This window comes from Pogonomyrmex barbatus, unplaced genomic scaffold, assembly GCF_055798465.1.
Source record: "Pogonomyrmex barbatus isolate J1 unplaced genomic scaffold, ASM5579846v1 scaffold3, whole genome shotgun sequence".
Classification (NCBI taxonomy): Eukaryota; Metazoa; Arthropoda; class Insecta; order Hymenoptera; family Formicidae; genus Pogonomyrmex; species Pogonomyrmex barbatus.
Genome location: NW_028297127.1, coordinates 7,940,752 through 7,967,701, shown reverse-complemented (window position 1 = coordinate 7,967,701; position 26,950 = coordinate 7,940,752). Strand labels below are relative to the sequence as shown.

At 35.9% G+C, this 26,950-nt stretch overlaps 3 protein-coding genes across 7 annotated transcripts in view; 1 reads left to right on the top strand and 2 right to left on the bottom strand.

Annotated features, from left to right (window-relative positions):
• Moe (moesin) overlaps nt 1-497 on the bottom strand; it is a 32,249-nt gene extending 31,752 nt beyond the window's left edge. The window contains exon 1 of the mRNA XM_089079347.1: nt 357-497. The gene's annotated coding sequence lies outside the window, so the exon portion shown is untranslated. The remainder of the gene's footprint in view (nt 1-356) is intronic.
• On the top strand, nt 368-10,051 carry Herc4 (HECT and RLD domain containing E3 ubiquitin ligase 4). Of its 4 annotated transcripts, XM_011638644.3 has the most exons (19): nt 1,247-1,613; nt 1,686-2,000; nt 2,303-2,486; nt 2,569-2,679; nt 2,787-2,909; nt 3,061-3,336; nt 3,409-3,560; nt 3,634-3,750; nt 4,531-4,791; nt 5,008-5,135; nt 5,374-5,542; nt 5,609-5,899; nt 6,087-6,266; nt 6,390-6,476; nt 6,562-6,750; nt 6,888-7,201; nt 7,285-7,434; nt 7,514-7,853; nt 7,943-10,051. In XM_011638644.3, the coding sequence occupies exons 3-19, from the start codon at nt 2,372-2,374 to the stop codon at nt 8,093-8,095; spliced, it is 3,156 nt and encodes a 1,051-aa protein (XP_011636946.2). In that variant the 5' UTR covers nt 1,247-1,613; nt 1,686-2,000; nt 2,303-2,371; the 3' UTR covers nt 8,096-10,051. The 4 variants fall into 4 exon arrangements, with proteins under 4 accessions (XP_011636947.2, XP_011636945.2, XP_011636946.2 ...); XM_011638645.2 differs by lacking the exons at nt 1,247-1,613; nt 1,686-2,000 and adding an exon at nt 368-508; XM_011638643.2 differs by lacking the exon at nt 1,686-2,000 and having other exon boundaries at nt 1,175-1,613.
• A 95-nt stretch (nt 10,052-10,146) lies between these two features.
• On the bottom strand, nt 10,147-25,022 carry LOC105427082 (uncharacterized). Of its 2 annotated transcripts, XM_011638641.2 has the most exons (7): nt 24,881-25,022; nt 19,215-19,371; nt 17,278-17,378; nt 15,159-15,235; nt 13,313-13,621; nt 12,763-12,897; nt 10,147-11,528 (listed from the first exon to the last, which is right to left on the bottom strand). In XM_011638641.2, exons 2-7 carry the CDS (start codon nt 19,337-19,339, stop codon nt 11,250-11,252), a joined length of 1,026 nt encoding a protein of 341 aa, XP_011636943.2. In that variant the 5' UTR covers nt 19,340-19,371; nt 24,881-25,022; the 3' UTR covers nt 10,147-11,249. The 2 variants fall into 2 exon arrangements, with proteins under 2 accessions (XP_011636943.2, XP_011636941.2); XM_011638639.3 differs by lacking the exons at nt 19,215-19,371; nt 24,881-25,022 and adding an exon at nt 17,946-18,294.
• Nucleotides 25,023-26,950: the final 1,928 nt, after the last annotated feature.

Sequence of the window (26,950 nt, the reverse complement as noted above, 5' to 3'; positions counted from 1 at the left end):
TTCTTTTTGTACATATGCTTATATAAGTCTGTCTGAATAAGCCCTAAATCTAATAATAAAGCCCTAATGATAAAAATGATATTATATGATCCGCTTTGGATTTTACTAGAATTAATTGCAATTTATATTTAGTTATGCAGCTATGGAAATTTGACTGAATAAATCAGGCCCTTGATCCAAGTCATGCTTGAAATATTCATTGACTCAAGGTCCGCCCGAATCGAGGGGAGTTCACTTCAAAGTGCGTTCGTTTGTGCAGTGTGCAGTAATTCCGGAGTGTCAGATTCTCGGTGCCACGCGGAGAATGGGTGGGGGGAGGATTATATCGGACAATCAGACTATATATATATATGCACCTTCTTATCCACGCGTCGTCAAGTCGGCAGCGAATTACGCATTCGTAGTCATGCTAGCTAGTTAGCAAGACGTGTGATCTGCTGATTGTCATCTGCCGTGATACCGGGCACCCCATTATTCCGCCACTCGGCGACATTCATCTATTAAAAATGTAAGTGACGTGCGGTGCGCTACGTTAATAATCAGGGACAAGCATTGTTAGCAATAAGCGCGAATCAGTTGCGTCGGAATATGCTGCGACGAAGAAGATTCCGCGGCTTTCTTGTTCCATTCTACTGTGATTCTGTGTCTCGCTCGTCGCGCTTGCATCGATTCGCGACACGATACGATAACCTAAACCCAAGCATCTCTATCGGATCTCAAAAGTAATAACACAAAACGCTGATCGATCGATCGACCGAACGCTCGGAGAGAAAAGTTAGATAACGTTACAATGGAGCATCAAATATATTTTCGGATCGTTTCAAATCGAAAGCGAAAACACTAACACACGAACAAATGTTTTTAAGAAAAAAGAAAAGAGAAAAATAAAAACAGAACGAGGGCACACAGAGAAGAAGAAAAACGGCGCCTTTCGACGCGCTCGCATTTTCTGCGGCGTCATCCCGCCTTCTGGAACCATCGTCAACGTCAACGTCGACGTCGACGTCGACGTCGTCACGAGATCGTCGAATGATCGCGAACAATCGAACTCGGTTCGAAAAGTCGTTCCGTTCGTTTACATTATTTCGAGACAGGTTGAAGACACGTAGGGACTGATCTCATTCCCCCCCCCCCACCCCGTCTTTTTTATTTATCCCATTTTCGGTCAGTCTCTTTGTCATCGGGGGATGATGATCCTGAGTAGCAGTGGCGCAGGTGGAGCAGGTTCACTCGAAAATATCGTTTTGGAGTCGCTTTGTGAAAATTCTCGAGTTAACCTCTCGGCTGCGTTGCGATCTGCCGAATCTCTTCTGCTTCCTGCCACTTCGCGGCGCCTTCACGTAGGTGACATACGGAAAAGACACTTCGCACGACGGACACGGTTGTCCACGATTATCCGAACGGACGCTCATTCGTTTACCCCGGTCGGTGAAGTATCACCATCATCCTTACCACCGCCACGGCCACCGCCACCGCCACTGCCACTGCCACCGCCAGCGCGAAGAGGCATTATTTTTGGGGACGCGTAAATAACACGTGCCGCCACAAGTCTGACGCTTTCCACGCGCGCGGGAGAGAAAAAAGACGGAACAAGAGACATATAGATAAATATGGTTAGTCACACCGGCACGGTCCTCTTACTCATTGTCAACCTCGGCATGAGACGTTTAATATCCTCTTTTTAGGTATGCTCGACTTCACACGTGAAGCCACATCAACGTTCGTAGAGTCACGCTGTAGCCGCGACATATAGCTGTTCGGCTGTCGTGATAACAATAGGGAATAAAACGTTAAATGTTTTGCTAATCGATTTGATCGTTTTGACTCTAGAGAAGTATTGTTTGTTAGTCCAGAAGGGGTAAAATGATGGCCATGCGATGATTGAAAAGTGTATCGCGTTCAAAGTTAATTCGCGAAAATCGAAGTGATAAACCGCAAACATTTATTTAATAAGTTGTTAAGTGATGAATGAAGTGATAGCTCTCGATCGAGATAATTAGGTACATTGTACTTGTGTTAAGTAATTGAAAATATAATTTATAAAAAAATGGATTCTTCACCTTTGTTGAAGTCAAATGTTGGGACAAATTTTTTTAGTTCTGCTAGATAAACAATATTTAATAGAAAGTGCCATAAAAATTATATTTTTATATCTTGGTGCTATTTTTAAAATTGATATTAGGATTATTCTTAGGATTTTAAGTAAATCTGATATATCTGATATATTATATATAGTTTATACATATAGTAGTTTGTACATATTTTGTAATTTTTATGAACATATATGTATATCTTTGAACAGGCAAAACTCAGAAAGTGTTCAACAGATGAGAGTGATCTAGCAGTGAAACGTCCCAAAAGTAGCGAAAGAATGTTCTGTTGGGGTAGTACGATTCATGGGGAATTGGGTTTGGGTGGAATCGAGGATGAAAATATCTTTATGCCACGTGAGGTGGATTTTGCGCAAGCAAATGATATCGAGCAAAGTAAGATTCTTGAAAGGTCTTGTAAAGATGTAAAATCTATTCCTGTCGTGTGAATGTTCTGACAAAACCTAAATTTTTTCAGTTGCATGTGGACAAAATTATACAGTAGTCATTACAAACGATGGTCAAGTATACTCCTGTGGTAATAACGACTATGGACAACTTGGCTACGAGACGGCGAGGAAAAAATTACGTGAGTATATATAATAGGAATTTTCAATTAAATGTGTGATTTAGATATTTTTTAGACTACAAAACTTCTGAATCAGTTTTACTAAGATGTACCAATATTCTACACAGAATTAATACCTGGCCTGGATGCATTTGTATTTAGAAAAATAGCATGTGGCAATCATCATACTCTGGCTGTGAATGAATGGGGGCAACTTTTCAGTTGGGGTTGTAATATAAATGGTCAACTAGGTAACGTATATATTATGTTTTCATAATCCTTATGTATTGAAAAATTAAAAGTGCAATTTTTATAATTTTTAAATATTATGCATTATGTATGTTAATCATAATATTTATTGTATTCCTCTAGGAATATCTATTTTAATGTCTCTTTTTATAGGATTAAATATCATCGAAACCACAGAGCGTATACCACGCATGGTAAAAGCATTAGCTACAAAAGTGGTAGTACAGATTGCGTGTGGTGTGGAGCATTCAATCGCCCTGACCAATGATGGAGAGCTGTATGCATGGGGTAGTAATAAGGAGGGTCAACTAGGTTTAGGAAGCTATACGGTTACCGAGATAAAACCCAAGAGAATTACCAGTTTAGCTGCTGTACCACTTGCATTTATTGCATGCGGTGGATATCATACCATAGTCATATCGAAATCAGGTAAGCGCCTTTTAGCTGGAGTCGTGGATATAATTCGATTGTATGCGAATTACAGCCTGCTTTTTCCCATAGGAGCTGTATTCGCGTGGGGACGAAATAACTTCGGACAATTAGGATTAAATGATACAGAGCAAAAAAATTTACCATGCCAGCTACGTACCCTGAGAAACGCGAGAGTATGCTATGCGGCGTGCGGTGAGGATTTCTCGGTGTTTTTAACAATGGTAATTTTATTACTACATTAGACAGTATTTTGGAAATTAAAGAATCCTAAAATAACCATGTGGTTATTTTCAGGATGGTGGCGTGTTTACATGCGGTGCTGGTATGTACGGTCAATTGGGTCACGGGAATAATACGAATGAGATTTTGCCGCGACAAGTTATGGAACTGATGGGTAGTACGGTAACGCAAGTAAGTTATAATTTATTGGTTGTGATTACATTATGTAATTAAAATGTATAATTTCTACCGTATGATACACATTATATGATAATAATTGATGAGTGATGCATGATATATGATATATATATATATCATGTGTATGTGTATGTGTACATATATATGTACACATGTATATATATATGTATATACATACATACATATATCATATTTACAATAACAATTAGAGTAATATAGCTCAAAAGTCATCATCTTTGAGTTGTTTACAAATTAACATCTTTTAAATATATATGATAGAGCAATTACTGATAGAGTAATATAACTAAAGTTCTAAAATTCTTAATTGAAAAGAGCATTTTATATAAAAAGTATCACAAATTGAAAAGGAGGTCTTTTTTCCTCTTTTAAAATTTATTTTTATGCAGGGTGTCTAATAGGATTTTAAAAAACTGGAATTCTTACAGAATTTATTTACATCTTGAAAAATCAGGAAATTCTTTTTTTCAGGTTTGAATAGATGTTTTATTATGCTAAATGTTAGAATAAAATTGAATAAAATTTGAATTTGAATAAAATTGAATTGAAACATTGAATAAAAGCTAATAATATTTATATTTCTTTATAATTAGTTATTATATCATAATTACATATGAGTTTTTCTCATCTTATTATATTATTATTAATTTCAATTAATTTTATTATTACTCAAGTGCAATAATTTATTTATTCGTTATATGTTAATCTATTATATTACATATGCATATATTAATAATAATATATTTTATTGTGTAGATTTCATGTGGTAAAAGGCATACATTAGCTTTAGTGCCATCGAGAGGAAGAGTTTATGCATGGGGTTTGGGTGGTGCTGGCCAATTAGGCAATCGTGCTTCACAAAGTGCTACAACGCCACAAATTGTATTGGGACCATGGTCTTCGCCGAGTGGATCATCTATGACGCTCGACTTGCACTACAGTCCTCTCATCGATTGCGTTGTCAAGCATATTTTTAGTGGAGGCGATCACTGTTTTGCTACGATTACTCAGAGAAAAGTATGTATTCTTATATTACATCCTATATTTTTAGCCTACATCTTTTTTATTGATTTAATTTTTAAATTTCTGAATTTTATTTATTTTTTTTTTCAAAAAAAAAAACAAAAGCAAACGCTATGAAATGTTTAATTTCGCATCGTTTTTATATAAGAAAAATTGCATGTATTTAATTTTTATATAAGAAAAGTTATTTCTACTTAAATATATCTACAGGATAATATAGAACCAGATGACTGTAGAATATTAGGACCGACTTCTCAAATTCTTACAGTGATGGAGGAAAAATTAATCGAGTGTCAAAAGATCCCATCAGGCTCACCGGTTAATCATGAATTAATGACGTGAGTAAAAAGTATTACTAAAAAAACACATATAACATAATTATACATATCACACAATACATATACAATTTAATGCAAAACATTTAATAGAGATTCGCGTGTTTACTCATATTTCTACCTTCGCTTTTTGATTGCTCGTTCGTGCTATGTCATAATAGATCTGATTTAAAAATCTAAACGATTTGTCACAGTTTCATGTTTTCGTTTAGACTATACATATTTATACAATATTTTTCAGGTATCTAGAAACTGTGTTCAAAAGTCAAGCGTGCATAAATGCATCTTTTTTAGTTGCTAACAACGCGCATTATGGATGTTCGAGCAAACATCATGGAGTAGATCTTGATATTGCAATAAAATTATTCGGAATTATCTCAGAATTGGATAATGACACGATTCAAGAACTGGTACATATGGTGTACAAATATATACGTAAAATATTGCTGAAGTTTAATGTTATGTTTCTATTTCAGATTTTCACCAGCATAGCCGAGAGTGTGATACCATCACTTGTTGAATCTCCACCTGATGTGGAGACCTTGAGGGTGTACTTAACGTTACCTCTGTATCATCGCTTCACCAATCTGTCTAATTATAGCTCCTTGCAGACACCGTTTTCCAAGATATTCTTAAATTTAAAGCCTGAAGCTAATAAGATTGTGGGTTCATGGTGGAACACAACCACGCCATACTATTTCGAGAGACTCATAAGAATGTACAAAGCTGTGGTACTGCACTTTGTGAAACAGGCGACGCAGGACAAGGTAAATTGCGCGCAAGAATTATCTGTTTAATGATAAGCGTTTTAGAAGAAAGTCTTAAGATTTATATAAATTTTGGGGCCAACTCTATGATTGTACTATGATTTCTTCTATATATCTACGATCAAAATTGATAATTCTGCAAGTACTTATTTTTTTCTGCTGTAGTTATGAAAGGCATATTTTACAGATCGTTCTCTGGTCTGAAAGTGTACATTATGCTCTGGAAATGCTATCATTATTGTACAAACTAAATATCTATGTCGTTCTACTGGTACCCTACGAGACCTTCTATCTACCAGAATTAATAAAACATGTTAACGTTATCAAGGACTATCTTAGATGGTTGGATGAAGAAGATCGAATTTGTGTGAGTTACTTTAGATTTTAAATGTGCTATTTAATTTACATACGTAAGCTAAATTAACAATATGATGTACTTATTATTTCTCATGTTAGTGCTTGTAGCATTATAATCTTCATAATTTTTCAGAAACATAAATTATTCTTTTGCAATTATCCTTTTTTATTCGATGTTGAAGTGAAAACTACATTGCTTGAAGCCGATCAAGCTATACAGGTATAAATAAAAATAATCTATTTAAAAAATCTTTCCGAGTCTTTAGAAATCATTGTGTGCATTGTTTAACAAAATATATTTATAGATGGAAAGTGCGATGGATGAAGTGGCATCACGGGCCTTGAGAGATATTATATGGGGGTTTTTACCTAATGCAGACTTCGAGGAATATAGTCAATATTTAATATTACACGTATCACGAGACAAAATAGTCAACGATACTTTGACTTTGTTAAACAAATATGATCGTAGAGATTTGAAGAAACCACTTAGAGTAAGTATCAAATTTACTTTGTGTCTTAAGTACGTTTTTCGAAAATCAAATCTTAAAAAAGATTTTTATTTAGAGATTCTAAAACTTATGTAATATATCTTATGTAATATATATGTCGCATATTCAAATTTTTTCAGGTTAAATTTGCCGACGAGGAGGCTGAAGATGTGGGTGGCGTCAGAAAAGAATTTTTTATGCTTCTATTTACAGAGATTCTCGATTTTAAATACGGCATGTTCGAAGAAAATGAAGAGACGAGGATAATCTGGTTCAGATCCGATTCATTGGTCGAGGATGAAGAATTGTATTTCTTAATCGGTATTCTCTGTGGCTTGGCTATTTACAATTTCATAATTATCAATGTGCCATTTCCACTGGTCTTGTATAAGAAACTGTTGGGAGAAAAAGTTGGATTGAAGAACGTCAAGGAAATATCACCGACAGTGGCCAGGTACTCCATTTATTTTGAAATCTATAACTATAATATAAGTATGTCGTTAATCATAGATTAAGATATCAATGAATGTATTGCAGAAGTTTAGAAAGTATCCTTGAATACAACGAACCGGACTTTGAGGAAGTGTTCTGCTTGAACTTTGACGTAAGCAAAGAAGTATTTGGCGAATTGAAAAGCGTCGAATTAATCCCCGGTGGTAGTAAAATGACTGTAACATTAAAAAATAAGTATGTAAATATTGATATTGTATACTGATGGCGATAATAGAAAAAGAAAAAAGAAAAGCAAGTTTTTTTTTATTTTTAGGCAGCAGTACGTGGATCTTTACGTGGATTATATATTGAATAAATCAATTCAAACGCAGTTCCAAGCATTTTCCAAGGGTTTTCATAACGTTTGCGGTGGTAGAGTGTTGGAGTTATTTCACAGTCACGAGTTGATGTTACTTCTAATGGGCAATGAGAATTACGATTGGGAGGAATTAGAAAAGAATGCTTCTTACAAAGAAGGCTATTCAAAAAGTGATCCTACTATCGTACTCTTCTGGCAAGTCTTTCACGAGTTACCATTAGAAGAAAAGAAGAAATTTCTACTTTTCTTAACGGGCAGCGATAGAGTACCGATACAGGGCATGAAAGCTATAAAGGTGAGAGAAGACAACATATTACTTTATGTATATAAAGGAAAGTGTGTATCATGTCCTCATAAAACGAGAATTTGTTATTTCTGTTATAGATAACGATTCAGCCGATGAGTGATGAGCGTTTCCTACCAGCCGCGCATACTTGTTTCAATCTACTTGATCTGCCACGTTATCAAACTCGCGAAAAATTAAAATATAAATTGCTGCAAGCTATCCAACATAATCAAGGATTTTCCCTTGTGTGAGAACGAAGGATGATATGAAGCTTTCTCATGACTCGTAATTTTATAAATCGTAATATGACAATTAAACTATTTATGTACAAATCTCATAAATTTAACAAAGATAGAAATATTCATGAAAAATAGCAAGTTCCTTATAAACTATGATAACATAGCGTAGAATTCGTCTGCACCTGAGTTTCTCGCTTTGAATTTTTTCAAAATTTGTATTATTTTCTTGTTATCTAACAAATACAAATTCATGCCTAAATAAACTCAATAATTACATAGTATAATATTTTACTATACAATGAATCGCGAAAAAATATATTAGATTTAAATTGCCGAAAAAAATTTTTATTGTAATAAGTTATCGATAAGATATAAATAAACAAATCAAACAAATAAATAAATTAAATTTTACGCTCTTAAGTTTTCTGAAAATTCGGCAATTTCAATTTAAATTAAAAAATTAGATTGATGTCAGTTTTTAATACATTTAAAATTTAATTGAATTATATCAAATTGATAATAGTAATTAACATTAACATAAGTTTACATCTATTAAATTCTTGTACAGTAAATATTAGAAAGATTATAAAATTTCATGAGAATGTAAATGCGATATTTTTGTACAAAGAATTATTCATATTAGATCTATGTATAAAAATTCACATCTACTACAACAAAAGAAATTCTAACATGATAACGTTAGAAAGTCACTGATTGAATAGAAAGAAATATAAATTAATTCATAAATGTATTCGAATCAAGAAAAAATGATACTCAGAAAAAGTTATCTAGTTTAATAAGAACTTTTTTGATACTACAAACGACAAATTTCATAATTTTTTATGGATTATATTCAATATTTTTTGCACGTTGTTAATTTGAGAGTATATTTTTGAGCTTGCCATATAAGTGAAGATTTAAGATAAAACGATTATGTGTGTGTATGTGTGTGTGTGTGCGCGCGCGCGCGCGCGCGTGCGTGCGTGCGTGCGTGCGTGCGTGCGTGCGTGCGTGCGTGCGTGCGTGCGTGCGTGCGTGCGTGCGTGCGTGCGTGCGTGCGTGCGTGCGTGCGTGCGTGCGTGCGTGCGTACGTGCGTGCGTGCGTGCGTGCGTGCGTGCGTGTGTGTGTGTGTGTGTAATCGTTTATATAGTGTCTCATAATTAATAGTACATCACTCGTATGCAGATATTACAGCTCTAACTTGTAAAACAAAGAAAAAAGTCCTTTTTCATTTTGCAATTTTTGCAATTAATGAGTTATTAATTAATAAAAATCGGCGAATAAACGCATATCTACTTAATTAGCAAATACGAACGTATTAACGCATTTGCGGTTGCTAAGAACGCAGCGAGATATTTAGAATGATCTATAAATGATGAAGCATTCGCTAATAGCGTTACTTTCAAAAATCTTACTCTTATCAAGCTGTAAACGGATTATCGCATCTCATGTGCTTTTGCCGATGGGTCGAAATGCAGAAATGGGCAGAAACGCATTTATTCAACGATTTTTATTAATTGATAACTCACTAATTGCAAAATATATAGAATCTTTTATCAAATATACAGAATCATTTAGTTTGATCCGTTCTATCTACACGAGTGATATAATTTGTCATTAATATTGAGACAGTCTCATATATATTTATATATGTATGTATATATGTATGTATAAAGCTAATATTATAACTTCATATGACACTCGCGATAAAATGACATCGTTGGAAAAGAAGCATTTTTGATAATAACAATAATAATAATAATTTTAGGATTTTATTTTATTGTGACGCACTTTTTTAATGGGAGTGATTTAGACGACTCGAAATGCATTTCGAGCCGTATTTTTTCTTTTTGCAAAATTTGGTACGAGTGTAGAAAATATTTTGTAAATTGTTACTTAGATACATGTCTTGTATTACTTGGAAAACAAATTGAAAAGAAAAAAAAAATAAAGATTATCGTTATCTACTCCTTGCATCCCAAATATTTCAGTACAAAAATGAAATTCTGTACCTGTTTATGTTATATTATGCTGTAGTTTATAATGATGCTTATCGACACACTGGTGTAAATTGTTGATATTTATTTATTCACATCGATATGTTACATTATTAAAAATTATTCGTCAGTTAGTTAACGGGCAGACCGTCGCCAAATCGCATTATCAAATGCGTCGCGCGTTTCGGCATACTTCGATACATCACCTTTTTCCCGAATACATTTATTCTATATTCGTCTCGGATCGTTCATTTCGCGGATTTGCATCTACATTCAGCGTTCGTTATTCCATGTTGTCAATGTCTTCGCGACAGAAAGTCTGCCATTGTCATTCCTTCGAAGTCTCTTAAGCGATCACTTATGATCCGCCTCTCTTATGATTCGTATGGCAAGCGTTAGTTTTATAAACCTGTTCGCAGCGTTAATTCTATCACAACATTGAGTTCATCTCGTTCAGAAATTCCCAAACCGTGCAAGCGAAAATTTCTAAATTGAAAAGACAAGCGGTCTTGGTTAAAAGCAATGAAGTTTTCTTTTTCAAATTATTCGATTATTTCGTTACAAATGTAAATATACTTGAAGGTTTATTTTTCTTGATATGTAGACAGAAAAAAGGAGGACGCGAATGCTCATAAGTATGGGAATCTCTGAACGATGATGTTCGAATAATAAACCGAATGCTGTAAGATAAACCGGATTTTCGGTAATTGTTATTAATTTACGCTACCCTGCAAAGATGAAAGGCAACCGTTCAGTCTCTATATACACAGGTATATTCGTTGAAGCTCGAAATCCAGATCGGAAGTCTTCCTAGAAACTCGAGAAACGCATGACGTGAAATTTCTCTTTGGTTGTCTGGACCATATCTGAAAGAGCAGTAGCACAATTATAATTCGTGCGCAGATTCATGGCCCTTCTCCCCCATATAAAAAAAAAAAAAAAGAAAAAAAAGAATAAAAGAAGCCGCGATATAAATTTGATATAAATTTCTTTTTACAGTTTGGTATAATTTTTTAAGATTTTATTTGTGCATAGAGATTGTCCATCATGCGTTTCTCTGGCTCCTCGCAGATCCCGGAGGATTCGCGTCCCGAGCGTCCCGATCGACGAGAAACTCGGGATTCGATTTCTCGGACTCGAATATGCGTCGCTCGAAACGGGATATTCGCTAATGATGGTAAGCCGGGGTGAAGTACTGGGTGCCAGGCGGTGCTCGGTAGCCCGGGTAAGTGTTGTTCAGGGCGTGCTGCGCGAAGAAACCGCTATAGTCCTTGTGCACTCGACGGGGCCTGAAAGCCGGACCCTTCGCGAGCTCCATCCTGGCCCGGTTCTCCGCCTCGACCTGGGCCTTCACGGACGGCGGCGGCCACTTCAAATCTCCTCGCATATTGCCTGTTGCCGGAGCTTTGGTTGCTGCGGGCTGGGCCTGGTACACCGGTGCTGGTGCCTGTCGATTAAGAATCAGAGATGCAAGAGAGAGAGAGGGAGAATGTTGAGTGAGCAATTGCTTTTGCAATTGTGTCTGTTCTGATCTTCCTTTTTTGTTTTTTTTTTTTGTTTTTTTTATTGAGGGATATTTAATCCATATCGAAAATAATAGTATTACAAATTTATTTTACTTCATTTCACATTCTTATATTTCTTATATTTGTATAAATATAAAATAAATATATAAAATTGTTGTTGCATTAATATAAAATTTCTTTCAGCTTTTTATATTTTTATTTAATTTAATGTCTATAAAAATTTAGAAATCCAAATTTTTAAATTTGAATTACCAGTTCATCTTGTTTTCTAAAAATTGTTTTCTAAAAATAAAGCTTCGTAATAGTTTTGACGAAAATCTCGAAAAAAAGATCAAAATACAAAGATTTATTTATTAATCGTGTTTGATTAAATGACCGGTGATAACAATATCTTTTCATCTTGGTGTATATAATTTTTGGCGCACGACGTCAGAAATAAAAAATATCTGAAAAAAAAACATCATTCTTGTTAGTGACGCAGAAAACGTTATTCTTTCGAAGTTCGATAGTTCGGATTAAAAGTGACGTGTAACTGTGTGCGGGATATTCTTAGAAGTAAATTTCGGACAAGCGAGATGTAATCGATGCTGCCGGAATGATGAGGACGTTCGTATATTTAACGGCTGATATGCTGCCAGAGGCGGCCCTCGCTCGCGCGAATTTTACTCTCGCAAAAATATTGTATATCCCGCTGCCGTTTCTCCGGTTCTACTCTCGTATTTTTTCATCTTATCCCCCATTCGCCCGACACTAAACGGGCGGCGTTTTTGGAGGCGCGCGTAAAATTTTGCCGCGTTATTCTTGGCCGGATCAAAGTCACGTTGAGAGTGTAACATAATATCGAATGTGTAAATATGTTTATTAACATGTTCATTGCTGAATCCTCTTGTCATATAACACAACCGTGTTCACCGCCCATGCGGATTCTGACTGTCAATTATTTATATAATTAATTTTTTTATGATATGATATGCATAACTTGAATATGAAGGGAATATATAGAATTTACTCTTATGATATCCTCCGAACTTTCCTAAAATCTACATATGTCGTTAGGAATATCATTATTTATTAATATAAATTATTCTTATTTGTTATTGCAACTTTTTTTTTATGGGCTGTGAGATTTATGTTTTCCAAGCAAAGTAGTCTCACCTGCGAAATAGGCGGCTCAGGACGGAGGACGATAGTGGAGGGTGGTGCCTCGAACGCCACAGGGGCGGTATAGTAGTTGAATGGTGTCTGTTGCTGCCTCTGCGGTGTCCGGTCGTAGGGATCCTGAGGGTGTTGCTGAAACGCAGAGAACGCAGCGATAAGATTTGCCCATTTGTCGCGAGCGTGTCACACCCACGCGAAGACATCTACGACCGTACCAGTTGCTATCCTGCAAATCTTCCGCAATCCTCGCGAAACTTGGCTAAAAACGTCTCACGGCGCATCGGGCGAGGCTCTGAGTGAGAGAGAGAGAGAGAGAGAGAGAGAGAGAGAGAGAAAAAGACAGAGAAAAAGAGAGCACACATGCGTGACTAAGAATATATCTCTCGCATAAACAACAACGATGACGACGACGACGATACTCCTTACATCCAAGTTCGTAAGCGCTTGCCACATGTCGCCATTTCTTCTACCGAGAATCATCCCGATTCTCCTTTCCAAAATTGCGGAGGACGACCGACAGCCACGTTCTCATGCGAACATCACTTACCTGCCAAAGTTGAGTCTGCTGCTGTTGCTGTTTCTGCGGCTGTTGCTGCTGTTGACTCGGAAACGGGGGATGCTGCTGGGAGAGCGGCGAGGTCGCCGGGGGTGTCACCGGCGCCCAACCCCTGCCGGACGTCTGTTGCTGCTGGAAGTGCGAGGGCTGTCGCAGGAGTGTGCCGCCAGGACTAACCGGCGACGGGGACGATGGAACGACGCTCTGTGTCGACGACCGTGCGACCGTCGAGGGCGGTTGGGGTGACGGACCTGACGAGGGACTGCTCTGGTACGAGCCAAGATCACCGTATCCACGGGTCTTACCGAAGGAAAACAGATAATTTTGTAGGCTCGAACGAACGCACGGATTTGATATTTGACGTTCCCGGAAACGAGAGGGATGATCGCATACATGTCTGAGGGATGATGATACGCGAAGATGATTTGCGAAATGACGCGATATCTGTAGAGTCCGTTTATTTCTATAATTATTATTTATTTCATCTAGCTCGCTTTTTTAATATACCAAACACTCTCTAAGTTATTATTGTTATTAACAATTAGAACTGAAAATGAAAAAAACTGATTTAATTTTATAAAAATTGAGAATAGCAGAATGAAGAAACTAATTTAATAAACAATTAATTATTACTGAATTTTGTATTATTACGCCGAATTAATACCATTAGATATAAAATAATAAAATAATAAAATAATTTATAAAACAATATTAAAATAAAATATTTAAAAAAAATTATTGTCATACAAAGCGCGTGAAATATTTTGAAAGTGAGGATATATGAGATTTCTAATTATATAATGATTTTTTTTAATTAATATTGAATTGATAATATTTATAGATTGGCCGTGATTCGCTCGAGCCAAGCACTGTTGATTTTATTAAAAGATGTGCCAATTTGACAATAATTTGCCTCGACGACCGCAATGGTGGGCGCGATTCACGCGTTCAAGAGATTTCGGATTTTGTTTACGATGATCTCGGATTTAGCGGATTTTTCTGACGATATTGACGATATTCACTGCGTGCACGAATTTGTTGCGAGTCAGAGATGGAATGATACTTCGACTTCTTGTTCGACAAGACGATGTTATATAAAATATCCATCGTTACAATTGTCGCAAGATTTTATTCGTAGCAATATATCATAATTGATTTTTTTTTTATTAGCCTAATTATCCTGGTATTTGATCTCGAGGAGAAGTGCTTAGAAATCGTGCTTCAATTTCATTAAAGAATAAGCCAGCCAAGTTTGTCTGCTTAATTTAGAGATTTGCACTATATTTGCTCTCCATCTCTGCTCCGAGTAAAACAAGACTGATATGCATACACAGAGAGGAACGAGCGTGAACAATACATAAAAGAAACACGTAACGAACATCGTTGCACTCACTCTACACGCATGGCAAGATGCAGGAGAAGCTATCGCACTAATAAATGGAGATAAATAATACGACGAAAAAAATCCAAATACAACACGCCGACATTCAAAAGTGTCCGTGTCCTTTCGGTGATTCTTGAACACGTCACGATAATTGTAATCGCCTGTTCGATCATGTTTGCTTGTATTCTTATATGAAACGATGAATATTGGCACGTTAAGGGAAAGGACAGCAAATGTTCAAGTTCGAAAATTTTGACTTCTATCTCTAAAACTATATCATTTTTACTTTCAGTATTATTCATGCTAATATTGTGTTAGAAAAAGAGAAAGAAATCATAAATTTTGTTTGCTGCTGCCTTTTGCCTTGTCGAAGTTATATAACGACGGAATAATGAAATCTGATTCTTGAACGCGAAAATATGTACATATGTCTCTAATTATTCGTTATATTACCTTCGCTTGGACGGGAGCTTGCTCCACGTAGTCGAAGTCTTGATCCTCTGGCGGTGGCCAGGTTACTCGTTTGAGACCTAGGATAATAATAGAGTTTTATAGAGATAAAGATCTGTAGGCGCTTAGATTGTACTAAGTTTCTTCGTTTATAAAATTACTATGTTTGCCAATGTATTTAACCAATTAAAATTAGAATCATTTGCTTAAACAATAATATATGAAAATATTACAAAAACGTTACGTTTTTTTTTTATAAAGATAAAATTTAGATAAATTATACGAAAGTACTTTTGGATGCCTACGTTTGTAGACTAATATACAATTCAGAAGATAGAAAAGGTATTGAATTATCTCTTATTTCAAAATGTCGGAAGCCACAAATCAATTTCGAAAAAAGATAAAAAAAAAATTATATCACTCGTTTATCCACTATATCACAATTTCATCAATCATCGATGTCGATGCGTATACGCTATTTTAAGCACGAGCTTATTCTCGCAATTGTCAAATTGTCACTGTCATCAGTTTCCGTCAATTCCGACGCACTTGAGTCCAATCTTTAATCACACACGACAAATCGCGACGGTGTCACTCTTTCTGCTTTCATCATTCCACCAAAATAATATTAAATGACGTAGAACTTTAATTTAACTGTTGTGCAGTTCTCGGCATCATATATCGAGCGTGTGCCTCGCGAGCATGTCGCAACGAGCGATTACGACATATATATATATATATATATGGGGTCGCGCGTCATTAATCGCAAAGTGCGAGCACATATTTCCTGGCAACTAATAAACCCTCTATGCCTGGACTCTATGCGTCCACATACCGATACGATTCCCAGCGAGCTCGGTGGTTCAGCAACAGCGATGAGGAACGTGACCTTGCCAAAACGGATACCCGCCAACTACTAACGCTATGGCGGAGTCACCTGTACCTTTCATTATCGCGGAAACTAGCTGGCTACCGATTTTAGAGCCTTTCTGATGACTGGCCAAGGAGTGGGGCTTGACATTGTGCCCAATCAGGGAGGGGTGGCTCGCGCCTTTGAGGAGAGTCGCGAAAAATTTCCCGGGGGACACCTCTGCATATCGTTGCTTATGCATCTCAATAATGTAACATTGCAATATGTAATGTTAATATCTATGAACATAGATGATTATGTATAAATTATTCTAAAATAACATAGTCGTTTTTACGGACGAACAGTGTTTTAACGTTGGAAATATACAAGAAAGGCATTTACGGTCATGGCTTGGAATAAATGTAATAAAGAAAGCTTTATTACGTGTCGTTGTTAACGATTTGCGACATTAGCCTGAGCTATAATCCCAAGTGCGCCGTAATATTTCAATAATTTAATGATACCGAATAAAATATCCCCCCCCCAGCTTCAAACATCACAATTAAAATAATAGCTATTTTAAAGAGTTATTCTAAAAATCTTAATAATTCTTGATATATACTTGATATATTCAAATATAATTATTATTATTTATATAATTTGCCATAAACTTTCCTCTCCTTTTAATAATAAGACACAGCATCTGGCAAAATCTTTATCAAGATTTCAAGAAACACGCTTGACATTCAGACAATGATTCTCCGCTCTAATTGGAAACAATTTTTAGGAGTGAATTAATGCGGCGTGTACACAAAGAGTCCTTTCTCGAGTACAACGCTCGATGCTTAGCGAAAACTGAGGGGTTCGTATGCTTTGCGAAAATGCGTTGCTAATCTGGTAAAGTCACGTCTTTGAGCCACGGCCAAAGAGTAACCGTTGTGTCATGCTAAATTGAAAACGTGTTGCCGACACGAAAACGATAGCGGCATTAATTCAGGGGGCTGCCACCAGAACTAAGTGATCGACGACTAAGTCGCCGCAAACAGTTCGCGATGATATTTGTATCTGTGAATCATCGCTGCTCCTCACGTGATGAAGCAATAGGTTTCAGTATTTGTGAATCAACTTGTCGAAACTTAAAACTTACACGCGTCAACCGTTATTACCAAGTTATAGATAAGAGAAGAATATTATAATTTTTCAAATTTAAGTCCAACTCTACATTAGATTACATTATATCTTCAAAAAAAAAAAAAATATTTCTTCACTTACTGGGTTGACCACCGCGCTGCCTCGCTTCTTCTTCTTCGAGCATACGTAGAACCGCGCTGTTCTGCAAGTTTGCTGGCTTAGCCAACTGGTTAAAGTCGATTCTAGAACGAAAGAATTGTACGTTTTGTTACGTTAGTATTTCAAATGGTGCAGAAATATAAATTTCATTCGTTTGAGTAAATTAAAGCAATTGCTTCATTTTTACTCCACAAAGAGAATCCTACGAAAAATGTATGAAAATGACTCGTGTTCCCAATATTTACTTTTATATAGTCGATAATAGAATTTTACGAAATGTATGTTAGTTCGAATTGGAACGACGACTTTCTTTCTAATAGCAACATTTGAAACCGACTCCTTAAAACCGATTCCTCATGTATTTGCTACTTTTACTGCCAAGAAGATTCGCTTCACTCTCACTTGTATTCATGCCATTATCTCGTTATCAGCGAAAATCGAACAGTAGCATTGAATAGAATGCGAAACGAAAGATTCTCTGTCCGTCTACGGCTGACGGACGTGGAATCGCAAGCTGAAGAGTTGCCGGCTTGCCAAGTCGGCAAATAGGATCGCGGAACTTGTAGAAAGGGAGCTAGTAAAAGGGCAGACTTGCGAATTCAGCAGAATCCGCAGGTCTCGAGAGCCAGAATCGGCCGGATGATCGTCACCTTTCGGCGGCGATCATCTTGAAGGGATTTGCCCGTCACAGCAGCGAGGAAGAACGGCAACGGCAACGGGCGAAGCGACGCGCGTCCGCGGCACATCAAACGCGAAACTAAGTCAAGTACGAAGGTGAGACGCGGTGGTGCACGCGAGAGCATCCCGTCGGCTCCTCGCGCAGGCCGTTTATTTCCAACCGGCCGGGTGATTCGGCCCGCCGAAAATAACCAACGTCGCGAACGAAATCGACGCCGACGGCTGATTCACGCGAATGTGTGTTGTCGCGGCTGTTGTCACGCGTTCACCGACCGACATCGGCCGATACGCGTACGATCGCACGACACACGACACGTGAACCCGCGGGCTGACGTCCGATGATTGACGCAAGGTGGTCGCCGCTGACTGGTCCGGATTCGCCGCGCGGTTTCGCCGCTCGTGAGTCAGTCCGAGGTCGACTTCCACCAAACTCCGATTAACTTCAGCGAAGATTAAACTCGTCAAATCCGCATCTGTATTTTATTTTATTTTTGTTAATATAGAACTACTAATTTCCCTCGGTTGTACTTGAGGGAAAGTTAGACTAGAAATTGATTAGATTATTTGCTTGGACAAAGTAAGCTGTACAATATAGTTAATAATGCTATTTATAATAAAATGTTTCTGCTGAACAAATTAATTATTGATTGAAATAATTCTAAGATTGATTTCGATAAAATTTTTTAAAATAACTTAATTGACTCATTGATTGATTTATTAAACAACCATTTTGTGACAGTCCTTTTTTAAAAGGAAAATGATATTGTTTTATTAAAGTTAAAATTATCAGTTTATAATCAGTATTGTTTAATATATGAAAAGATTTAATTAAAAATGATAAATTATCTAATTAAAAAATTTGGTTCAAGCAATTCTCTACGAATTAAATTACAAGTTAATTGAAATTTTGTCCAAAACAATCACGGAGGATCAAAATCTACGGAATGGATCAAAATCATCTGCTCGTTATGCCAAATGGAATCAAAGGATGTTATTCAGATTGAAGCAAGGCGATAAAATTTACGATAATCAATAACGATTAAAATTAATCGTTAATGATTGCTCCAAGATGTTTACAAGATAAGTGTTCGTATCAAAATATTAAGACACGACGATATTACGTTTATCGCAAAAATTATTGAGATATTATATACTTTTGAATAAATATATTAATTTTTAAGATTATAAGATGATTCGAGCTAACGTTTTACATGTTCTATATATTTTTTATGTTAACTTACCCGACAGCACCGTTAGCCAGAACTTGGGTCTGTCTATCCAGCGTCTCTTGTATCGCCTGGGGCGAATACAGGTTGATAGGAGAGTTGAACTGTTTGTTCACAAATTTCGCTTTCTGGGTGGCCATGTTGGTGCCTCGATTGATCTACTCTCGAATTACTATAACATCGATAAACGTTATTGTAGAAAGGAAACACTAAATGATGTTTTAAACAATTCTCGAAATAATATAATCGTATCAATATTATTAACTAATGTTAAGTTTAACAATTTCATCTAAAGATCTCTGTAAAGCGAGTTCTTCAAGAAATATATTTTACTTATCTTTGTAAATACGCATTGAAAATATGCATAATGCATGGGATATATAAATAAATAAATTGTAAAATAAATTGTATATCATTATTTAAATGTTGTTATACAGTTTTGATACTTTAATACAAGGTCAAGTCTTGTTTTTTAAATGCGATAAATATTGAGTTTTATACGAAATAATTTTTAATTATGTACAATGCCATAGTATAATTGCCTTGTAATAATCCGACAATACAACGAAAAATATCCCATCTGAAAACGCATTTTCCCTCATTTATCGCGAATCAGAAGGAATGATATCACTTGTTATATAACGTTAAGTTTACGTTTCTTAAGCATACTACAAATGACACGCGCTCCATTAATCTGCCATCACTGCGCTATTTGCACGCGAATTCGGCCAGAATCCATCAGATCGTATGTATATATAATCTTACAAGATAAATATCTATCTTACGGGTAACGCGCACGCTTGCGAAAATTGAACGGTGTAATAAATAACAGAAGATAATTTTTCGTTTTACACCAGCCATGCGACATTTCTTTGATGTGCGATCGGGATGATATTTGTTTATGTTGGCACATTTCTCGTATCGATATGCAAAAAAAATACAAAATTTGTAAATCAAGAACACATTTGTTAAGTTTATAAAATAAATAAGAAAACATATAATAAGAAATCAGATTATAATTATTTATATAATTTTTTTATTATTTTACGTTAAAGAATTAAAAAAAATCATTCTTTTCATCTTAATTTTCTTTTTATCATTATATTTTATAAAAATAGACTGATAAATATTAAGATCTTATAAAAATATTATTATATTAATGCATATAAACAAAAAAAAATCGCATACAAAAAATAGAAAAAATATGTAGCTGACTGATAAGTTTTCTCAGTAAAAAGTTAGCAAACGATTAAATGATGCTAAAATTGAAGTAATTAAGACTATTTAACCACGAAAAATTATAATCATTATTTTGACAGCGACGAATTTACATAACGTGATGGATGCTTAATTCATGCTCCTATATGTGTGAATCATACATATGTCGCGTTCCAATTTGATTGCAAATTGGAACGCGATACACGGGATTAAACAGCATAATTTCGGTAAGTGGGCCACGAATTATCGTTCCCGAAGATCGTTTGCGATTGTTTGGCTAGTCGATTTTGCGGACGATCGGCCGAGAGATTTTGTATATTTTGCTAGAAAGTGCGGTATTATCCTCGGCCTCGTGCCAAGAAATCCGCGCAGGGGCGCACGCATTAAGAGATATCGCGCATTTAACTTGGGGAAAAAATTTATAATATAAAAAATAACGTATAATATAACAATAACGAGATAAAAGTAACTTAATAATTGTTTACATCTAAAATGAGACTTGAAAATTGTGTTTTTCTCTCTCTCTCTCTCTCTCTCTCTCTTTCTCTCTCTCTCTTCTCTTTCCTTACAGATACAGATTATGTGGTAAATATAAACAAATTTATGTACTTTTTGTACGCTTTTTTCTTAGAAAATTTTTTTTTTCTAAAACCGACTTACATCAAATTCGACTAACTTAACAGTTAGCTTGTCAGATAATATCTATATTATATTGGGATAAACAGGATTATTTCTTACATGTCTAATTGTTTCAGTTAATGACGATAAATAATCACGAGTTCGCTGACACACACGCGCGTGTATTTTACAGATAATAATCAAATACTTTCTGTTTATCGCGTTTAACACATCACAAAAAAAATACATCTCGTAAACGGTGTCTTTATCATCCCCTTCGTCGCGTCTTGAGTATTTTACATCCCCCTTTGTATGTTTGTCGATGAGAAATTTAACGTTGCACATATCTTATCGAAATCCAGAATAAAGACATGATCTAAATATCCGCTTAAACACTTTCGGATTTTTTCGAGCAAACTTTCAGATTTCGTTATATAAGAGAACATTTAGAAGAGATATTTGGAGATAGTCTCAGGGGCTAGCATAACACGCAAAATCTTTCTTCAACGTTCCTCGTTTGAATTTATCGAGATCGCTAACGTTTTTTTTTTTTTTTTTTTTTTTTTTTAAGTGGAATTGCTCGCTTCCACCTACGCGATACTCAAATCACCCTGTGTCTTTAACCAAATCCTGAGCGGAAAAAACAACATCGAATACGCTTCATTAAACGACACTCTCGCGGAAATTGCAACGATTTATTTCTGATGCATTTTCCTTGCGATCTTACACGCGTTTCGCATTTTATTCATAACTTGGAACGTATTTATATCCCTGGTCATAAACACGAAAGCTGCCGTTCTCACGTTTCTTCTATCCCGCCGAATATCTCATATAATTTAAGACACACATTATGCTCCGGAATTACTTACGGCAATCAATTTTCGAGACGGTCATATGTTATTGCCATTAATCATTAATAATATCTTTTTTCTAATATATATTTAACATTCTCAAAGGGAATGGGCGAGTGATTTAAATATTTATTTATGTTATTATCAACGTCCAACATCGTTGAGAAGATTCTAAGAACATCTGTTTACCATCGCTCTAACAGCATGGAACAGTCATGTCGCTATATTTTATTTAATCGTGGAGAAAAGTCTGAAAAACTATGCGATATTAGCCTATCCTCCTTCCTCTTTTCCTTCCTCTCTGTTTGGAGATACGATGATGCTTTTGCTTAATTGCTACCTAGGCGTGAAGCCTAGGACCTGTTGTGTCTTAACTCCCGAAAATCTCGGATTCTCGCTGACGCGCCCCTGCTGGGTAGCCACCGGTGGCCTACCGTGGTTATTTTTGCCTACAAAATTCCTCCGAATATATCTACATCGTCCGCAAAATCTCTACTTCTTCCCCCTCCTGCATGCAGTTAATCTTTGGAGCCCATCTCGCGGGTCGTATTGAATTACATTAAAACTCGCACATGCCTTAACAAAAATCGGCCGATATCAATAAAAACACTCGTTTATCTAACAATAGCGACATACAAATCGCCATTGTTGTTTACAACGAGGCTGTTGACAAATTCCTCGCAACGTTTTCTCATCGAGCAATCGCAATAGTAAAATACCGCAAGGGTTTTGAAATAAAGATTGTCATAATCGAAATATCGTTTCAAAATGCGCAGAAGATCGAGCCCATCTTTTGCCAAGATTAATTCGGCCAGATGAAAATGTCTTATGAAGTTAGATTGATTATAATATTAATTATTTTGATTATATTAATTTTAATTGAGAGGTATTCTTTAAAAGATTTTAATATTTGACAAGGTATAGGCGGTTGATTTTTGTTTTCTATATTTCCTGTATTTTTGGTGTTTTTTTTTTTTTTTTTTTTTTTTTGAGAATTTTAGCTGAGATAAATCGAAGACCAATAGACCAATAGATTGGCAGATTTAATTCTAAGTAATACTTAAGAATTTAAGAATTAAATGCTAAATGAGGAATCGAATTCAGCGTGCGGTTACTCGTGGATACTCGAAGCGAAGCTAATGTTTTTAAAAAAATCACGAAGATGCACTGTTTTCCGTGTATCTCGGAATCTACGGGAATCGTCGGTTTTCTTTACATAACTCACGTCTATTCCAAGCTGCGACGACATTTGGACCACGACATCGCGGCCACATCGAAACTCTCGTCGCGGCCACGTCGCAACTTCGCGCGCATAAGAACATTATGTTACATCAAATAAAAAAATAACATAGAACGATTAATTTTTCAAGATTCTTGATTTTTCATCGCGAACTAAATGCGAAATAATGACATTTGATTATGATAATGATTTTTCTACGACATATTAAAAAATCAAATCGTTAAAGAACTAAATTATAAATTATATAATTGATTTAACAATTAAAAATATATCTTGAAAAATATATAACTTGAAATAAATTTTTAGAATCTTCAGAATTTCAGATTTTTTTAATAATTAATGCGGTTTAATTCGGATTGAACCGCAGAAAAAGCCGTAGAAAAATTGTCTTCAACTTTTTAAAATCAATCGATTTACAAAAATATTGAAATTCAGTTTCGTAATAAACCTTTGTTAATTCAATTAAGAAGGAATTTCTTAATTTTACTCGCTTATTTTCCCATGAAGTTACGATTGCAATAACTTGGCGATCTCGAGCGCGGAGAGGGTGACGATTTTTCCGCATTGCGGAATTATTTGCCAACATGACGCACGACGTGTCGCCTATTTCTGGCCGATTGTTTCAACGATACGACGTATAACAACTTTTGGCCTGTTCGGATTGTTGTGACGGATTCATCCGCGATAGTTAAAACGATGCGAATAGACGGGGCGACGCGCCGAAAGTGTGTTGTCGTGTAAATTTCAATCAGCACCTCATCTGCATGTAGCGAAATATTTTTGACAAGGCGTTGCATTTTTTGACATCTGTCTCTAGACAATACACCCCTGACTCACGATCCTCGAACTATAATTCAATTCGAGAATGTTTCTCGATATAAACGATCATTGCGCTTTACACTTCATTTACGATTGTTTATCGCGTGCAATTTATGTATCACAAGATACAAAGTTATAGTTTGATATATATATATATATATATATATAAAATACAAACGTGAAGATTTATTTTCTAGATGTTTCATAATTCCTATCCGCAATATGAAACCACTTATTTAAATCACTGAAAAAAAACTTGAAGAAAAAAGAAAATTCCGAAAGTGTCCATATAATTGTATAATAAATAAGAGGAATTCATAATTAATTAAACTGATTTTCTTAGATTATTATTAATAGAGTCAATAATTCCTGTCCCCTTGATTGTAATTGATTACCCACCGGTTTGACCTAGTTTCTCCTGACAATTAGGCGATTAAATGCCAAGATATAGTAATTGAATACGACAACTACCTTGCCAGTTAAGTCGCTAATTATAGAGAGGCAGTATGATCGATCGATCTCTCTCTTTAGTGAGAGAGATTTATAGAAGAAGGATTTTTGATAATTTCACTTATTTTTGAATTTTCTCTTACAAAACAATTGTGCAATAATTGCCGCAATAATTTATTTTACTAAAAAAAATATATATATATATATTTGATTTGCCGTTTTTACTCTCCTGAAATCTTCTATCTCCGCTTTCCAACTCTCGCGATTTTCCACGCGTTTTCAAATTTCTACGTCGTGCGACTCTCGCTCGCCTTCCTCTTTCTCCCTACGTCTCTCTCTCTCTCGTCATCCCCGACGTTCCCTTATCAGCGCTCCCTCCGCACCACCTGTATCTTCGGTCTCCTTCCCACTTTGTCTCCTCCCGTACCGTTCTCTCGTTTCTCGCGGAACGCGATCGACGACGGCGACGAAAACGCGGCACCTACCTTCGCGCTGATATACGTGGAGCACGCGGGTTCTCCTCGGGTGGCGAAACACACTGGACCCTCGGAAAAGCGAAAGCACCGGAGAGCGGCAGAAGGCAACCGTCTTCGGCCCCCTCCCTCACCCGGAACCGCCGAAATTGTTCTGTCCCGTCGGCACCTTCCTCCGCCGCGGTTATTTTCGATCCCCGAGATGCTCTCTTTCTCTCCCTCTTCGATGCTCGTGATATTCGACGGATTTCCTGGCAATCGCGGGGAAAACTTCATCCGCACGTTTTCCTGCATCCGTCGTTTCCCGCATGTGGATTGCGAAAATCTCGTCGCAATCTACTTGAGGCTGATTCGGCGAAAGCGCACTGCCAATCGGGCAATCGAACGCGGTTTATTTTTAACAAAGACATCGCGAAAAACGAGCTTGAGAAATTCTTCTTCTCTTTATTTTTTTTACGCAAAACGCTCAACCGACCGACGTCGAGAATTTTATCGGAATTGTCGCGAAACAAATTTTGTAAGGTGACCGTGTATTATTTGCCTCGACCTAATTATTTAATTAATTTCATCGATTCTTGGTGAACATTTCGAAAATTACAAAATTATTTGAATATTTGAAATTTTCTGCATTCCATATTCTCAACATGATACATTTCTTTTTTATGTGCTAGTATCGTGCTTCAAAATAAATATAAAAAAATTTGAAGCACTTGGAGAACATCAGAGCATAAATCATTCATGAATAATTGAGCTTCAACATTTCCGCGAGTAATAAAAATGACAGATCTGCGTAAACTTTTGTATTTTACGAGCGAGTAAAATTTGAAAACTTGAGGACAACTTCCATAACTCAAAATCATCCATTAACAATCTTTTTAAAAATATTAATATTAATATTAATGTGTATATTATAACATATAATTATTAATAATTAATAATTAACATTGTGCGTAAGTGTATCAACTTTTTATACGCGCATTTACATACATCTTTAACGATCTTCATACATTCGTTCGTCGAAAGATCAAATGTCGAATAATTATCCTGGGATAAGTGTTTCTTATCCCGCACGGGATATTTAACGGGACAAAGGGGAAATTGTCCGTCTATCTACCTTTGATAACTCGAAGAAGTTACATCCGTCGAATATCCGACGCAACATCGTCGAGAATTCTACGCCGCAGAGAATTGAAGGCATGCCGACGCTCGCAGCCGATAAATCGTTCGCTTTGTGTAACGTATCTCTCGTTAACGAAAAACAAAAATAAATCAGTCCGAAGTGGTTCGACGCGTTGTGCCTCCTCTTGTTTCCACAATTTTGTTCTGGTTTGTTCCGAGAAGAGATGTGATCACAATTCTCACGTTTGCGCCCGGCGTTCGTCGATGCTGTCGTCGAAAGATGCGCAGGATCGTTGCTGTAATACACGGTATTATCAGTAGATAATCTATGTTTATCAGCAGACACATAATATTAATCGCGAAATATAATTTTATCCGTGATTTGGAATGCAAAGCATTGTTGATAATAGTGGGGAGATTTTTCGAAGTAGGCTTGATACAGTAGAGATGAAGATATTTCGAAAAGAAATAATTGCGAAGATTAATATATTCTCTTTCTAAGAGATATATTAAAAGATTTAATAAATAATCAATATATTGTAAACCGAGAATACATTTAATATGTATGAAAATAGAATATACCGACAATACCGTTGAGACAAGATTGTTGACACTTAATAATTATTGTTTTTTTCATTTATATATAAATTCAAGATCTTTATCGAATTGATAAAGAGACACCTATCTCAAATAATCAAGATTCAAATCCCGACTGAGATGATATTTCTCGCAATAATAATTTCTTGTGAGGTGAAGGGAGTTAATCGATATCATTAATTTGATTATTGATTTATTGAAGGGGAAAATTTTAGCTTTGGCTTTAAGCCGCTAAATTTCAAATTCGTTAAAGATAACAACGTTTGGTTGACGACATAAGCAATTATTTTGAATTTATATATAAATTCAAAAATAAAAAAGAGATTATTAAGCGCTAAAAATTCTACCTTACTGAGTATTGATATT

Coding starts and splice junctions, on each gene's coding strand:
- Herc4 (XM_011638643.2), top strand. Junction 4,792..5,007: donor CTACGATTACTCAGAGAAAA/GTATGTATTCTT, acceptor ATATATCTACAG/GATAATATAGAACCAGATGA. Junction 6,751..6,887: donor ATTTGAAGAAACCACTTAGA/GTAAGTATCAAA, acceptor AAATTTTTTCAG/GTTAAATTTGCCGACGAGGA.
- LOC105427082 (XM_011638641.2), bottom strand. CDS start 19,339: ATGGCCACCCAGAAAGCGAAATTTGTGAACAAACAGTTCAACTCTCCT. Junction 17,379..19,214: donor CTGGCTAACGGTGCTGTCGG/GTAAGTTAACAT, acceptor CTTTCGTTCTAG/AATCGACTTTAACCAGTTGG. Junction 12,898..13,312: donor AGCAGACTCAACTTTGGCAG/GTAAGTGATGTT, acceptor TCTGCGTTTCAG/CAACACCCTCAGGATCCCTA.